The sequence below is a fragment of the Melanotaenia boesemani genome, chromosome 11 (assembly GCF_017639745.1).
Source record: "Melanotaenia boesemani isolate fMelBoe1 chromosome 11, fMelBoe1.pri, whole genome shotgun sequence".
Classification (NCBI taxonomy): Eukaryota; Metazoa; Chordata; class Actinopteri; order Atheriniformes; family Melanotaeniidae; genus Melanotaenia; species Melanotaenia boesemani.
Genome location: NC_055692.1, coordinates 36,055,845 through 36,072,033, shown reverse-complemented (window position 1 = coordinate 36,072,033; position 16,189 = coordinate 36,055,845). Strand labels below are relative to the sequence as shown.

The 16,189-nt window shown below is 41.6% G+C and overlaps 1 protein-coding gene across 2 annotated transcripts in view; it reads left to right on the top strand.

Moving 5' to 3' along the window:
* The window catches only part of si:dkey-220o5.5 (actin filament-associated protein 1-like 2), a 33,498-nt gene that overhangs the window by 4,226 nt on the left and 13,083 nt on the right, over positions 1–16,189 (top strand). The window contains exons 2-4 of one of the 2 annotated variants that reach the window (XM_041999491.1): positions 14,021–14,155; positions 14,235–14,312; positions 14,829–14,887. In XM_041999491.1, the coding sequence (XP_041855425.1) occupies positions 14,021–14,155; positions 14,235–14,312; positions 14,829–14,887 (272 nt within the window). Of the gene's footprint in view, positions 1–14,020; positions 14,156–14,234; positions 14,313–14,825; positions 14,888–16,189 lie in introns of both variants that reach the window. The other variant, XM_041999490.1, reaches the window with a different exon arrangement.

Genomic DNA, 16,189 nt, shown 5'->3' with positions numbered 1-16,189 from the left:
ATCCGGCGTCGTCTTTGTCCCGTCTCTTCTCTGAGACCTCCCCTAACGACGGCTAATCCGGCATCGTCTTTGTCCCGTCTCTTCTCTGAGACCTCCCCTAACGACGGTTAATCCGGCGTTGTCTTTGTCCCGTCTCTTCTCTGAGACCTCCCCTAACGACGGCTAATCTGTCGTCGTCTTCGTCCTGTCTCTTCTCTGAGATCTTTCCAGCCAGTGAAAGTCAGTCTGATGTTGATCCTTTTTTTTTTTGTTTTCGTCTCTTCCTACGATAATGTTTCCTTGTGTTTCTTTGATCAATCAGCCACTGTGCACGTCCAAAATGGCTGGTGTGCTAAAGTGTGTTTTTTCAGCCTTGGGATGCTGCAGGACAACAATGACTCCAATGTACATAATAAATGAGTTTTAAAGTCCGAAAGTTAAATAGTGCTACTTCAAAGGTTCTGATGCTGCCTACAGAAAGACTTTTGGGTCTGCGGCAGCTATTTAAACACATGCAGACGTTCCTTCTGGAACACCTAGTTCCTCTCAGAACAAAACGGTCTGGTGCAGTTTGGTTTAGACCTCTTTTGTGTTTCTGCAGCCCACCGTACCCTCACCTGGTAGGCGGGGTATCAGCCAGACAGCGACTGATGCATAAACTATGTACATAAGTACGTCATAGCGGCGCGATGCCTTCAACACAGTGGATTGCAGTGTGTCATACTCCATTTTTATGGTCGTTTCAGTAAGATTGGGACCCCAATGGAAAGGTTAAAAAACGGTTGGATTGGTTGGATTTTTGGCACCCTTCCCAGATTTAACCTGTGGAAACAGGACAGTGTGCCCTGTCACGTACCGAGTCCCGTACTCAGCTGGACCCCTTGTTGGAAACGGCCTTAAAAGTGCAAATGGGGATCTACTTACATTTCCACACATTATTTTGGCTGCTTCTCAAAATTAACGGACAAATGGGGGAATACGATGAGTTTCAAGTTTCTAATGCTAATAAACACCTTAGATTTATCTCTAAAGATTCAGTTTATAAAATCTCTGAAGAGACATTTCAGTTCAAGGCTGGATGCTTTTGAGAGGGAAATAGCAGCTTTGTGGGCAAAAACATAAAGAAGGTTATTCACCAAGACTTGTAGGATTTATTTACTGACCTCAAAGAGGTTAAGCTATTCGATTAATTTGTGGTCTCTGTAGTTGTTTTCTCTGCATGTAAGAGCATTTCTGTAGCGCTGTACTTTGCCTGTTGTTTTAAGTTTCAAGTTGTTTATACGTCACATGCACATACAAGATGGCAGTGAGATGCAGTCGTACATGCATCCAAGGCTGTCCACACCCATTTACCACCAGTAGAAAAAAAAGACAGTAATAAACTAAAAAGACACAATAAATATAAATATAATAACATAACATAACATAACGTAACATAACATAATATAACAGTGCAATGATTGTGCAGTGACACACACTGACACACACACACACACACACATATATATATATATATATATACAATATTTACAATGTACATGCATTATATAAACCTTTAAAATAGTGCAAGTTAAAGCGACACGAGTAAATGACAGTGTTTCCAGCAGAAGGTAGAACTGGCCAGGGTCATTACAGGGTTGAGTTCCCTGAGTCTCTGGGTTCACTTTAATGAACCTCAGACTCTGGCCAGAGCCCAGGCACTCCACCACACTGTTGTTAGGATGATGAGGGTCTCCATGGTCCTGTTCACTCTGGTGATGTTACCAGTCAGAACTTTCTCCACCACTCTAGTGTAGAACATCCTCATGATTCTCAGAGAGACTCTGAACTTCCTCAGGTGTCGCTGCCTCGCCTTCTTCACCTGGCTGTCTATGTGCAGAGTCCAGGACAGATCCTCAGTGGTGTAGGGGGCAAAGTTCTAACCCTCCTTTCCGCTGTTGTGGAGTCTTTATCGCACTGATGGTATGTTAACAACAGCTACACAACAATCGGAAACACCCGCCTGTGCCCCTCCATCATCCTTCCTCCTCCTACTCATCATCATCACTTCCTCCTCCAGGTCTCAGGGGACTGAGCTAATAGTCTGTTTAGATTCAGCTAATTTCTCTGTGTTTGTGTCTTTAAAGTGTCCAAACCAACAATTTTAACATGTTTCTCTCATTATCAAGTTTGTTTCACTCCCACATGTGCTGATGACTAAGTAGAAGAAGTGTTCTGGACTCTCTCAATGAATTATGGTTGTATAAAGTAGTTGTATGAGGAAATACTTATTCATTCTTCAGCCTTATGTGGAGAAATGTGTTTGAGGTTTTTACAATTATGTTTAGTGATTTTAACTTAATTATGAACAAAGGATTTTTTTTCTCATTTTTATTTAATTAAAATTATGTAAGTCATTAATACATCTCTAGTTATTTTGTTTAATGTAATTTCATCTTTAATAACTTTGAGAAAAAAAACACAAGTGTGGTACTCTGGTGGTTGAGGTTTCCAGCTTATTGGATGCATGAACCAAAGTTAGTCTGATAAAACAGGAGCTCTGTAATGTCAATGCTTTTCTTTTCTATATTTACCAGCTAGTAGATGAAAGACAGCTTCCCCACACCCTGCGGCACACATGTTTGTACTTCTGTCTACATTCATGATGCCGTAAAAGGCCATGAGCACATTTGATTCTAACCTGAGTCCCAAAACCAACTCTGAACCCTCAAACAGCCCTCTGAAGGCCTGTCCAGGCCAAAATGTCCTCACAAGCCAGGACGTCCTCATGTGGCCTAAAAATACAAAGGTCCCCACAAAGACAGCTGCACATGCATACATAGTGTTTCGGAGTTTCACAGGAATCCCATCTTTTGACTAATTTAAGGGTTTGGTTTTCATGGTAAAGAGGCTTAAATCAGTTTTTCTAAACTTTTCAACTTCAGCCAATTACAGGAGTAGCACAGGCCTTCTCTCTGTCCCCACAGTTTCTCTGATTTCAAGTTGTTTCAAGCCACAAATAAATAAATCAGAGTAAAAAAAGGATCAAACAACAAGTAACATGATTGTCAGATGACTGGACAGACCTTTGAAGATGTTACCAAAATACACAAATGATTGCGTTTTGATGAGATTCTGTTTAGAGATGCTTCATTTATGTTTCATGTCCTTAGCTTGTTAAGCAGATCATTTCCAGTTAGGTTCAGTTTTTTTTATTTCAAACAGCCTGCAGAGTACATTTATTCTCATTAGGGATGGGATGATACACTTAAACTCACGATACAATGCATCTCGATATGGCAGGGTCACGAAACGATACATCACGATACGATATGAAAAGAGAAAAAAATAAAAAATATTATTGTGTAATTACAACTTATTTATTTTTGTTTCAGTTGCACACAGAAAGCACACAGCCTTACATGCCAAACAAAAACAAGAACACTCCCTTTGTGCAGCTCTTACCCTAGGTTAAGCTCTCTCACCTTCTCTTAAGTCATGGCCCTGGCCTAGCACTGGTTCTTCTTCAGAAAAACTAACATATCAACATGTTCTGGTGTAATCAGTGATCTTTGAGCAGACACAATGTCTCCTGCTGTAGAAAAGACACGCTCGCTGGGCACTGACGTAGCAGGAATGCAAAGGTAGGCTTTGGCAAAAGGGGCAAGTATGGGGTAAGCATATGCATTCACTTTCCACCACTCAAGTGGACTACTGTTAAGTGGGATAGGAATCCCATTTCTGTAGGAGAGTATCTCCATTTCAATCCCTCTGCTGGACTGCACTGCCTCAACAGTGGTGTAGGAGCTCCCAAGGAGATCTTCTAGCGCTGTCTTCTTTGGTGGGGGAGGCTGGATCACGTCCTGCATCTGCCTTTCTCGTTCTACTGGCTCTTCCTGGCTCTGCTCTGCTCCCTGTGCTGCCTCAGCCATGACAAAGACCCGCTCTGCTGCAGACCCTGATGTTGAAGCACTGGCCCTAGTTTTTTCATCAGTGTCACTTGTCTTTAAAAAAAAGACAAAAGAAAAAGAAAAAAAAAGAGAAAAACTAGCTCAAACATTTCTTTCAATCCCTCACTCCTCTTTCTTACAGACACACTCTCTCTCTCCATCTCTCTCACTCCGTCACAGACACGCCCCGCCCCCTCTCGCTTTCACTGTAACTACTAATTAATTTATATTAATTATATTTATATATATGAGAAATAAGTTTTCAGGCTGTAGCTTACACATATACAGTTACACACGCACAACACAGCTCCATTTTTTTCAAAAAAGGTTAGTCTACCTTGTTGCGTTGCGCATGAAGTCCTGAAGCTTTTTCCCGTATCCTCGCATAGACGGACTCACGTTGTTCATCATTCAGGTGGGAGAGGCTTCGGAATCGTGGGTCAAGCGCTGCGCACTCCTGCAACATGTCATTACAGTCCCCAGAGTAACGGCCCGTGATGTCAAGTAGGATGGCGCTTTTCATGCTGGCGATGGTCTGTGTGTCATTTTCATCTGGTGACATGCTTTGCTCGATCATGTGCTTAAGTGGCATTATAAGTGAAACAGTGGGCTCTATTTCATCACAAAGAACTGTTGTGGCGGTCTTCAGTGGCTTTTAATGAGAAAGCCAAAATACTGCCAGACATATGACCTGTATCCAGGCGGAGCGTCCTCAATTTCGACCTCATCCGACATCTTTCGGCTGTTTGGGGGCAAGGTAGTTGGTGGTGCTAACGTCCGTTAGCTCGTTTAGCCTACAGCGTTGTTGCAGCACGCGCCGTGACCGACTGACGTGATAACGCACTGACTGCACCATTCACGGATTTTATTTATTTTTTTTCATTTAGTTTTCTCCTGCTTGACCCGCAGAGAGTGCTGCCAGCCTGCCACCATAAACTACACGCACATTTACACTGAATTATATACTACAAAAATCATGTGGCAGTGCCATCTGGCCTTTATTTCACGATCCATTTTTTTTAAACTCGATGCATTATGTCACGCTTTGTATCGCGATATTTCGTCCAACGATATTTCGTCCCATCCCTAATTCTCATCACCATTTTAGTAATGTCTCATTAAGGCTCCTCACAGATTGTTTATGCTTCAACTCAATACAACCCTGTGATGATTGTTAATTGACCTGTAGTAGTAGTTGTGTGAATCAGCAGCATTTTAGCAGATTTCCCAAAACAACACAAGTCATGTGATCTGTTCTGTGAGTGCAGCTCAGTTTTCCATCAATAGAACCAACAACTGTGGAGCCACAAAGAGGGATGAGAGTCAGGGTGCATTCACCGCTTAAGGCACATTTCCACTAACGGGTCTGGTTCGTACAACATGGGTGTTTTTTGCGTTTCCACAAGCAAAAACTGGGAAAGGTTGTAGACCTGACCCAAACGATTTAAGGGACCCTTCCGTTTGGTCCCAGTCTTACCCATCCGACCCAAAAGGGTGAAGCCTGACACACTTTCGTCATCACTTCCTGTGTGACTCTGCACTAAGAACATTGGTTTTCAAACCTAATATGGTTTTCACCAGAATGTGTCTACTATGAGCAGCAGGAGAGGCAGCCAGATATCCACCACGCTGATCTACGTCACTTCCTCTCTTTGGTTTACTGACTGCTCTGTTTGCTTTCACACTGGAAGAGAACTGAACCAGGATTCACTTGGAAGTGAACCAAGACCCCGATTTTTAGGTGGACCAGAGTTTGCATCTTTTGTCCACCAGAGTGCAAATGCCCCTTCATTCTACTCCTAGAGAGTTCTTCATGGTTATAACATGAAGAACTCTCTAGAACTCTCTGAGAATGTACATCATCATGATCTCCTCCACCATCACCATGATTACTGGTGATCAAAACTGATGCCAAAACTCATAGGTGAACTCTAAACTCTGCGGAACAATCTGAGCTGTGAGCGTCTATTAGAAGCGACTGTGTTGTACCAGCGTTCAGTCAACAGGTGCTACCAGTTAAAGCATCCCAGCTGATATTACTCAAATGTTGGCTAATGAGGAACCAGACATGCAACCACCAATGACGTCCTCTACCTATGTCTCAAGTGTTGGATTGTGTGGATGATTTTTGTTTTTCATCTCTGTCATTTGTGTTGTGAAGTGCTTTTATATTTCCTTGATCTGTCAGGGACTACAGATGGAAAATAGCCACTGGCTAATTCAGGCATATTTACATTTTTATGTTCATTAATATGGACTGTACCTTTTAAATAAAAAAAGAAAATAAAGTAAAGAAAACGCTCATTTTTAGCCAATCAGCTTTCAGCCCGTGTGTTTTGTCATCTATAATTCATGAATTATTCTAAATCATTGTCACAAGTGTTACATCTCTCCCTTCTAATGTCCTGAATTACAGCCAGTAGAGATCTATTTTTCATACGTTGTATATAAGAAACACTGCAAACTTTAAAATAACGTCTTTGTTTAGCCTTCATTTCTTCCACATCTGAGTTTGGAAAATATCCCCAAATACCCGATGCTGTCTCTGTTAAGTGACAACTGAACAGTGATTGTGTGTCTTTGACGCTGTTAGGGGTGTGTGATGCTGAAAGATTCAGTGCTTTCTCACAGCAGTGAACCCAGTCCCCTCAAAACCACTTTATCCTCCTTACTTATGAAGACTGACAGTTTTCAGTTCTTACATTAAAGCATAAATGTTGTCATCAGTTGATATCAATACTAACACTGGTATCGATCAATGTCTATTCTAACGTTTGTGTTAATATTACTGATATTTGGATCCATCCGCCCACCACTACTTGATGTGTTTACTGCACATTCAGAGTTTTCAAAGTGGGTGAACCTTTTTTAGGATACCAGTCTACAATCAATATCTTTGTTGTATTTTTTTTGGTGTTGCATTATTGTTTCTTTGGAGGTACGGATGGAAATTAGCAGCTTGCTAAATCCGGCGTATTTACTGCAAGATATTGTATTTGATGTTCACTGTCCCATCCAAGTAAATGATAAAATCTAGTAATCTAATGGCCATTTCTATTTATTCATGACGTTTATTTATCTGTAGTAAATGATATAATGTCAGCCTTGCATGGATTTCAGGAGAGCTGCTGTGCAAATGTTGCTTGACATTTTGTTTTTTCATGAGAGTACATCTGAGCCAATCCTACCATCCTCCTGGGGATCAAACTCCTTCCTCGCCAGACAGAGATTCAGCCTGACTGGATGTCGCCCCGTCTTCTCCCACCTTTCCACACAGATATATTAAGTCTGATTCAGTCTTGTCTCTGCTGAATGATTTTGCATTAGTTTGTATTTAGTTATTGTCTAGTTTTCACTGGAAAAGTATTCACTGATGAAAATGAATAGTCTAACATTGACTTGTCTGTATCTCGTGTTTTATAAAGGCTGAGGAAGAGAACACAGCAGCTATCTGCTCCCTCCGACCACCCTTCTTTCCTCCTGATGAGGACGTTGTGGCTTGTTAAATGACAGATTGACAATGACGTCTCCTCTGATGTGGAAACACTTATAAAACACTGACATGATGCATGTTCCCTTTGTGTCGCTTGTAGGGACGGGACTTTACACAATGGGAAGGAGGCATATTTAAAGGCACAAACAAACTACTGATAGAATCATTTCAGTTGGAGGACTTATTGTAAATTACAGATTCTTTCTCCATAATGATGTCAGATCATGATGTTGTATCAGCTTCATTGTTGTTCCACTTTTCTGCTGCTGTAAAGATAGACTAGCTTTTTTACTTTACTGGTGCATTACTCAACACTTCACATTGGTTTAATTAGAAGGTAAAGTACAGAATATAACCTGACTTCAGCAGCATAATTTGTCAGGAAAAAGCCTTTATAAGACGACGTTGTGACTTTGGTTGTTGACACTGTCTGACCAGCTTCAGGGTGAGTAAAATAAGTCTAGATTTAGGTTACAGTTAGGTTACGGTTAGTTATAGTCAAGTTTTGGTAAGTATCCACAAAGCGACTGAAAATCAGTGTAAAGATATAAACAGGACTGTGTGTCCTGCAGCTTCAAAGCCAGAGACAGGAAGTGATGCTGATGGGTAGATAAGCTGCGTTCAGCTCCAGCCCGTCAGCCCAGCAGCAGGGACATGGCCTCTTGTCTCTCCTTGTTGTTGTTGTAGTCCTGTGGGTGTGTGAGGTATGTGGAGCTCAGTGTTTAAAGCATCAGGAGGCTGATAAGCAGCGCTGTGGCATCCTTAAAATCAGCAGAGAGGAGTTCATCAGAAACACTGAAGCTTCATCTCCCACTCGGCTCACAGTGAATGGCTTCAGTCTGTCTGTATGAATGGAGCTGCGGGACAATCCTTCGCTGTTCGGAGGGTGTTTTCTCTGCATGCTTTTACATGTTCGCCTCCAGTTTATGATAATTCACGCTGTTCTGACACCGGTTCTCTCAAACTCCTGTTTTAAATAACAGCTGACTGATAGAAAGCATCATGTGATCACTGTGGGCAGAAACACCCACACTGGGAATGAGCTGGGGATTAATGAAAAACTGGGTCCACTCACCAGAGCCAGATTTCTGAGCATCACCTGAAAATGAATGCTTGAGCTTATATCATTGTTTATTAGAAACTGTTGATAAAATCTCTTTTATATCTTCTTAGTAATGTACATAATGATGTCAGATTAGTGCCAATGATTAAGAAACTTACAGGAAATGTTTTATAATTTTGTATTAATGTCACAATTTGCTACAAATAAGAACAGATTTGAATATACAGTATGTGCATTAGGAACAATATAGACAATCAAATTCCAAAAAATATGTGGTTTAAACTGACCTTTACCTGGTAATCCTCAGTTACCCCAGTGCAGGCAAATGTAATGTATGTTTATTTGCTCTATAAGATGTTTTACATCAACATTTCCATGTTCTAGAGTCATAATGCAGCACTCATCCAGCACAATCTCAACCGCTGGTGATCATATTTGTCTTCTAGACCGTTTAGATTTGATGAGAAGGATGTAAGTCGTGCCTTTAGTAGATAAACGCTGGCTCGTTTTCAGTGTGGTCCACAGCCTCATGTAACGTTCAACATGAACCTGTCAGATGTTAGCGGTTGACAGATTAGCATCATCGAGCTAACTGAGGCCTCCCCTGTCCCGTTACTGAGTGGGAAACTTACAACAGGCTGAAATAAATTATGCACAGATCTGATGGAGTTACTCATGAATATTTATATTCATCCTGAAAATGGTTGTTTTTGTTTTACTTTAGGTGAGCCTGGACTGTTTTTCATTTGCCATCTTCATTTATTCCTCAGCAGTAACACGTATACTGACACTTACACAAAACCTCCTTCACTGTGACTCCAGAAGTATTCAAACAGACCTTGTGGTTGCAGAGATAGACTCGTTTTATTATGGGGACGACATGTTTAAGCAGAGGCCTAAACATAGAAGCAGGGCTCAAAGGTTCATAATGAGTTTGACTGAACTGGATTTTATCTTTAAAAGTGCTTTGAGGTGATTTGTCACAAATTTAGAAATAAAGTGAAGTGAATTATTAAATTTTAAAATGTCTTTGACCTGACCGTGGAGGTCTCTGGACAGAAACTGATGAGGTTAAAATGATTCATATTTAAAACCACGTTCAGTATTTATGTTGAAACCTTTAAACTGTGTAAGTCCCACTTTCAGAGGTCAAAGGATGGTCCAGAGATCCTAAACCTGTACTGTTCAGCAAGTCAAAGTTATTTTATCTATTCTTTCTCCGGGTTAATGTAGACGAATGTTTGCGGGTCCGCTGTGTGTCACTTTTTCAAACTGAACTATTTGAGCTTCGTTTAGTATTTCTTTCTTTAACTGAGGACTGGCACTAAGGGGATTAAGGTGGTGTTCATGATTCAGGATGGGCTCTTAATGAATTCTTTGCTGTGGTTGTCGTACCTGAGGACATCCAGGGGATTGAGAAGGTTCTAGGAGTTTTATACAGTAAGTTTGAGATGGGTTTTTTCAGCGACTCTGTGGATCATTGAGATGATTTTTCTTCTAAGTGAGGAGGTCCTACAAGTTCTTTTCTTGTATATAGAGTTCACTGAGGGCATAGCAGTGGTTCCCCAGATAGTTTAGATGACTCTTATGGCCACAGAGGAGGTGTAATGGTTTCCTTGGGGTAGTTAAAGTAGAAACAAAGGTGGTTCTTGGGTTTTGTTTGGTGGTTCCAGTTGCCCTGTAATGGCTGAGAAGGCCCTTTGCCCTTTGATGCCTAAAGTGTCCTACTGAAACAACTGTGATTAATCGGATTAAGAATTGTAATGATGGTTCAAATTTGGTTCGGTTCTTCGATCCACATTAGAGTTTGCTTGTGCATTCATCCCTCTCCATGCAAACCGGACTTTCTGAGGAAATGAAGCCACTCAAAGAAACCAAAGTTCTTCCACACCAAGCGTTTCATGGAGAGGAAGCCGGTCATTTTCACGCTCAGCCATCAGCTGCTATGTGTGTGCAACACATTTGTGTTCCTGAACTGGAATTTCTTTTGCACTTGCTGGATTTAAAAGTGAAATAATGTCCCACATGTGTTAACCATTAGCAGCATCCTGCAGCTTATCAGTGTGTGTCCTGTCATCAGTGAAAATGTGAAGGTCATCACATTCAAGCGTTGGTGAAGGACGCTTTTCACCCGGACAGGTTCTGGATTCAGACCCAACAACTGACCATGAACAGAGAAATCACACATCGCTGCCAGAAACTGGCTAAGTTTTCAGTCACGTTGAGCTCTGAGGAAAGAAAATGCATGTAATCTGAGATATTTTCATCCTTTATTTGAATGATTTCAGCTCTTGAACAGACATTCGTTGACAGAGAGAAACAACAGCTTCATTCAAAAACACAAATTGACTTCATGACATTTGAATTTTTTTCTGCTTTGCTTTGATACAGAGATGATGAAGGAGCCACGGAGGGGACAAAGTAGCTTTTAAATGTTTGATTTGAGAGGAGTCATTTTATTAATCTGAACTTTAATGTTTGCCGTATGTTGTAAAGCCTTCACGGTGTGCCAACAGACTGAATGTTAGCATGCTGAACATGTTCATACGGCGGTTTCAGCATGCCAACATGCTGTTAGACACCTGCAGGAAACAGCAGTTACTGTCCTGCTGCTAACTTGTCAGACTGGCACATTTTATTCAGTCTTGTTGGCAGGAATCTGTTAAACATTAGATCCTGAGGGAAAACACGGACAGACAGAGTGTCTGTTTCAGTGTAAACAGTGATCTGCAGATACTGAGTGTGGGATCAAACATGACTCATCGCTCTGCCTCTCCATCAACAGTCGGTTAAACTGTGACTCAGTGTGAGGATGAGATAAAACCCTGAACTGTTTTCTGATTGTAGTTCTGAGTGTCGATGCGGCAAGCATTAAGGTCTATAGATTACTGTCCTGTAATACTAATCTGCTGAAACGCCTCCAGTTTCCATCTCAACCTTTGCCATCTAACTCGTCATCGTTCGACTCTTGACCCCCACAAAAGTTTTATCCAAACATAAAACAGTGTGCTTTGACTTTTGCTGTTAAATGTTTGGTCCCATAGAAGTTTTTGGGATTCTGCCCATATTAGAAAGCCCCAGCCCACGTTGGAGCCCTATAGCTCAGACAAAATGTCACATAGAAACTTCATCCAAACTTTAAAAGTGTCTCAAAAGATAAAATCTTGACTGTCGGAAAGAACATGTTAGCATCTTTTGCCGTTTTGACACAGTCGCAGTTTAAGTTTGATAAAAAATCTGAAATTTCCTTCAGATCCTCCCGTCTCTGATGTGTGAGGGCGGACGTGCAGACGGACGTCTCCTGTGTATGTGATGTTTCTGCTCTGCTGACAGTCTGTCTAAGCACACGGATACCATGGAGACGACATGCTGTTGGCAACCATGTTCTCTTCCGTATCACATAACACGTCATGTGTACGTCATCAGCTGGCGGTTGCCACTAGATTGGCCAGATTCGGTAAACAATATTATTTTCATTACAGAAACATAAAGGCTAATGTACTAAAATAAAACAATCCGTCATTAGTGTAGCTCTAGCAAAATGTTTGATATCTGCTACTCAAAACTATATCTTGACATATTATGAGTGTAACAACTGTTAACTGTGCAACAACACCTTTCTTACAATTAGTTATTCAGCGAATGTGCAACACATGGTTGGGTATGTTTGGATCGCTGTTCACACATCTAAGATATCTCTGGGCTTCACTACGACCTGATCTTGTGGATACAAGTTGTGAAGGCTCTTTGAGGCCCGTTGGACCTATGTTGGCTTGTTGCAAAGTTTTGAGTTCAGTGTTCTAAGGTTTTCTTCTATGTGGTTGTGTGTTTGTTGTCCAGTGAGACCTTCTGGGGTTTGTAGGAGGTGACGCCAGTTTGGCCTCATCAGTGACAGTGTTGTAGGATCTCTGTGAAGCTGCTGATTTCTGTATTCCAGCAGGCGGAGGTATGGGTCCACTCAGCAGTCCACAGCATTTCTGGGTTTCTGGCATTTTCCGGTCACTCACGGGGCATTGCCGCTTACAGTGTGTAGACCTACTTGGGAGTCCATTCCTGTCACACAGTGAGTGATTGTTGCATTCAGCTGGTTTTCTGAATAGGGTGTCTACAACGGGAATTTGTTTTCCTGGCGTGTGTGTGATGGTGATGTGTGAGGGGAAGTAACGGATGTCAGGAAGTGAAGAGAAGCAGGATGTGCGCCATGCTTACCTTATGGTCCTCCCCTCCAGTGATTGACTGGCAGACACAAAGTCCCAGAAGCCATCAATAGATAAAGTGTCTGTGCACTGATTATATTGAAATCCAATGGGGTTTTCTTCTGCTTGTACCAGGTCCTCTCCATTCTCAATGCATGTCCACCAAATACTATGAGCTTGCCATCTGCTGGGCTTGGAGTTATGTTTCCAAATATCTGGTGGAGTGTGTTGGCTGGTCTTATGTTAGCCTGAGCTCAGTTTGTGCCTTTCTTTTCCTAGCATCTGCATATGCCTGCTCTCTATCTGTGTTTTTGGGACATGTTATAATGGAATCAGTAAACAGTTCTTCTGACTCCTGTGCATCAGTGTCCATGACTATTTTCTGGGTTTGTATTTTATCTGTTAATGTTGCATCTGACACTTGTTGCACTGGCATGACTTTGCTGGACCGTCCTCCATTCGGCTCTGCTGTCCCCCATATGCTTAGTCTGTCTGGAGTTTTGTCTGGCTTGTTTGGATGATCTTTTGCTTATTGTGTGAACAGACTGAGTGGACATGTTGGCAAGCCATTATCTTCAACTTCTTCTGTTATAGCTCGTGTGTCTGTGGCTGTCTCCAGTGTCAGGTCAGGGCCCTGACACTGGAGACAGGCCCGTGGTGAACTGCTTGCAAAGACGATTCTGTCTGATCATCTTGGAGCCTCAACGTGGTCGGCAACTGATTGAAACTTTCACTGCCTCCCTGTATGTTTTCTTGGAATTTATAGCGTGCAAAGATTGGGTTTGCTTTAGGCGTTACATATTCCTCAGCCTTGTCAAAGAGAGGGTTAGGGGTGTTGTAGACATCTCTTTCTTTTGTCCCGATCCACTGAAAAGGATAACTGCATTTCTCCTCCTGTGACTTAGTATGTGCAGGCAGAAAAACATTAGCTCTGTGTGCTGGCAGAATTTTCTCCATGCGTCGGTTAAGTTGGAGGAATCCCAATCCATCCGCGGTATCAGCACGCCTGTATTCTCCACCGGCTACTGCCAGGTGGATGCAGGCGCTATGACAGTGTTGAGCAACCAGCGAAAGGCAAGACAAGTTTTTTAGTACACCACAATTCAACCACAATCCCCAGAAACATGGAGACATCAGAAAATAAGAAGCATAATTTAAAATTTAAAAACAAAAGAGAAAGGAAAAATAAAGACTATTAGATTAAAACAGTATTAAAACATGATCAAGTTTTAAAAATCCAGCTCAAAAGAAACAGATGCTGAGCATCCATCATTTGTTTTTCTGTTATTTTACTGGACTCCTTTAGTGGACTTGACTTCCTGCGGCTTACCTGTCTGTCCATCTGTCCCACTGTCTCTAGTGCTGGCCAAGCTGATTTGGGACCTGCAGTCCTTCCTATCTGTTCTGGACTCAGAGAACCTGAGTTACATCGCTCAGGCTCAGAAGAAATCCATCTCAGAGCTGCTGTCCAAACTACAGACTCAGGACTCTCCTGGTAACTCTGCTGTAACACCTTTACCACCGTAGTCCTACACCAAAGTCCACTGAAGTAACGGTATGTGTTGTGTTCCCAGTGGAAGATGCTGAGTACATGATCATGAACTGTCCATCATCGTCTCCTAGCAACGAGCTGACAGATGCACCTGGGACAGGTACTGGCTAATGCTGCTCTCAGCTTTTGGAAGGTCTGATTCTGATTGTTCTGACGTTGTTCACACATGAAGGATCTGGTTTGACATAAACAATGTTTTATAACAGAATGCAGCACAATTACTGAATCTTTTATCTGCAATAAAAAGCAGAGAACATAACTTTTTAAAAGTAAATTAAATATTTGTCAGACATCAGACATTTAATGACAAAGGTTTTAATCTGACGGCAGCAACAAAGGCCATCAGATTCACCATCAGCTCATATTTTCCATCACATGGTAAAATGTCTCAGTTTTCATCATCTGACATGTTGTTTATCTTCTACTGGGAATAAAATATGACCTGATGAAGTTTGTGAAGGATTGAATTTAATCTTTTATTTTATTTTATACAGCATCCCAAATTTGGTACTTTGATGGTATTTAAGACATCATCTTCATGTTTTTATTTATTTATTTATTTATAGTGTACAGTTAAGCTGAATGTGATATATAAGATAATTTATTTGTCCAGAAGGTCTCTGGTCCTCTGAGCTGGTCTCAAATCTGGACTTTTCTGCCTGGCTGAGGACTGGGGTGAGTCAACACACAACTCTGGTCACACTGGTTTCCACTAACAAGGCAAAGGGCATTGTGCTGTACCGAAGTGGACACGACACAAATCACAGACATTAGAGATGAGTTAGACTAATGGTGGATGTAGACAAGGAAACATGCAACAAAAAAGATAACTTTATGCAGACATCACATTAAAAATAATTACATCAGTAATTATATAACAAATAATAAAATACCCGGGATGAGCAGGGGTAAAAATGATATAGAAATGTATAAAAGTGAATAAATAATTAAACACTAATAAGTAAAAATAATAAAAAGACAGGATCACACCTTTACCTGAAACAGCTTTTACATCTTGCCGAGGGATCAGTGATGTGGCAGAGAATAGGATGCTTCAGCCGAAAAAAAAGAAAGAATAATAATAAATAAACGTAAATGTATAATAAATAAACCAAGTGTATAAACTGTCGCTTGGTGTGGCTGTTTGGTGTCATTTATGGTTGCCCTGGAAACAGCAGCATCCTTGTCTCATCATGGCAGAGCTCAGAATCTCCTCCAGACGTCCGGATGTTCATCTGGATCTCAGAAAGAAGCTGAGCAGGGAAAGGAAAGTTTTTTAGACCTGGATGTACAGAAGAGGAGGAGGAGGAGGAGGAGGGGGAGGAGGAGGAGGGGGAGGCTCTGTGATGTGGGTCAGTAATGACAGACTGAGTCCTCCTGAGGTTTGGGAGGAGTCCACAGGGTTACTGAGTGTGTATGTGTGTGTTTGAGGGAGTAGCAGGAAGCTCACTGTTTACATATGAGGCCATCTCCTCTCTGTCCTATTGGCTGATGGCTTGGCAGAGGGAGGAAGTGGTCACTGATGGCGGCTGATTAGCATCTGGTCTACGTGATGGATTGTCTGAAAACACACACACACACACACACACACACACACACACACACACACACACACACACACACACACACACACACACACGATTGGCTCAGAATTAGCATCACCATTTTAAAGATTAATATATGTCTGTATAGATAAACACTGAAATAGTTTCTCTCCTCTTTTCCTCATTTTTGTAACATGAGATCAGGAAGTCAGAGGAAATCAACAGCCAGTCAAATGAAAAGCTACATTCCCAAATTTAATCTCTCCCTCAAACCCTCTCCCACACAGGGGAGTTGTATGTAAAAAGAAAAAATGATGAACACATCTACAGGAAGGCGTTATGTGTTGTTTATTTTGAGAGGATTTGGTGGTTGGGTTACTAGTCCATGAGGGTCTGAGAAGGAACTGACTGACACTAAACCTGGACCTGATAA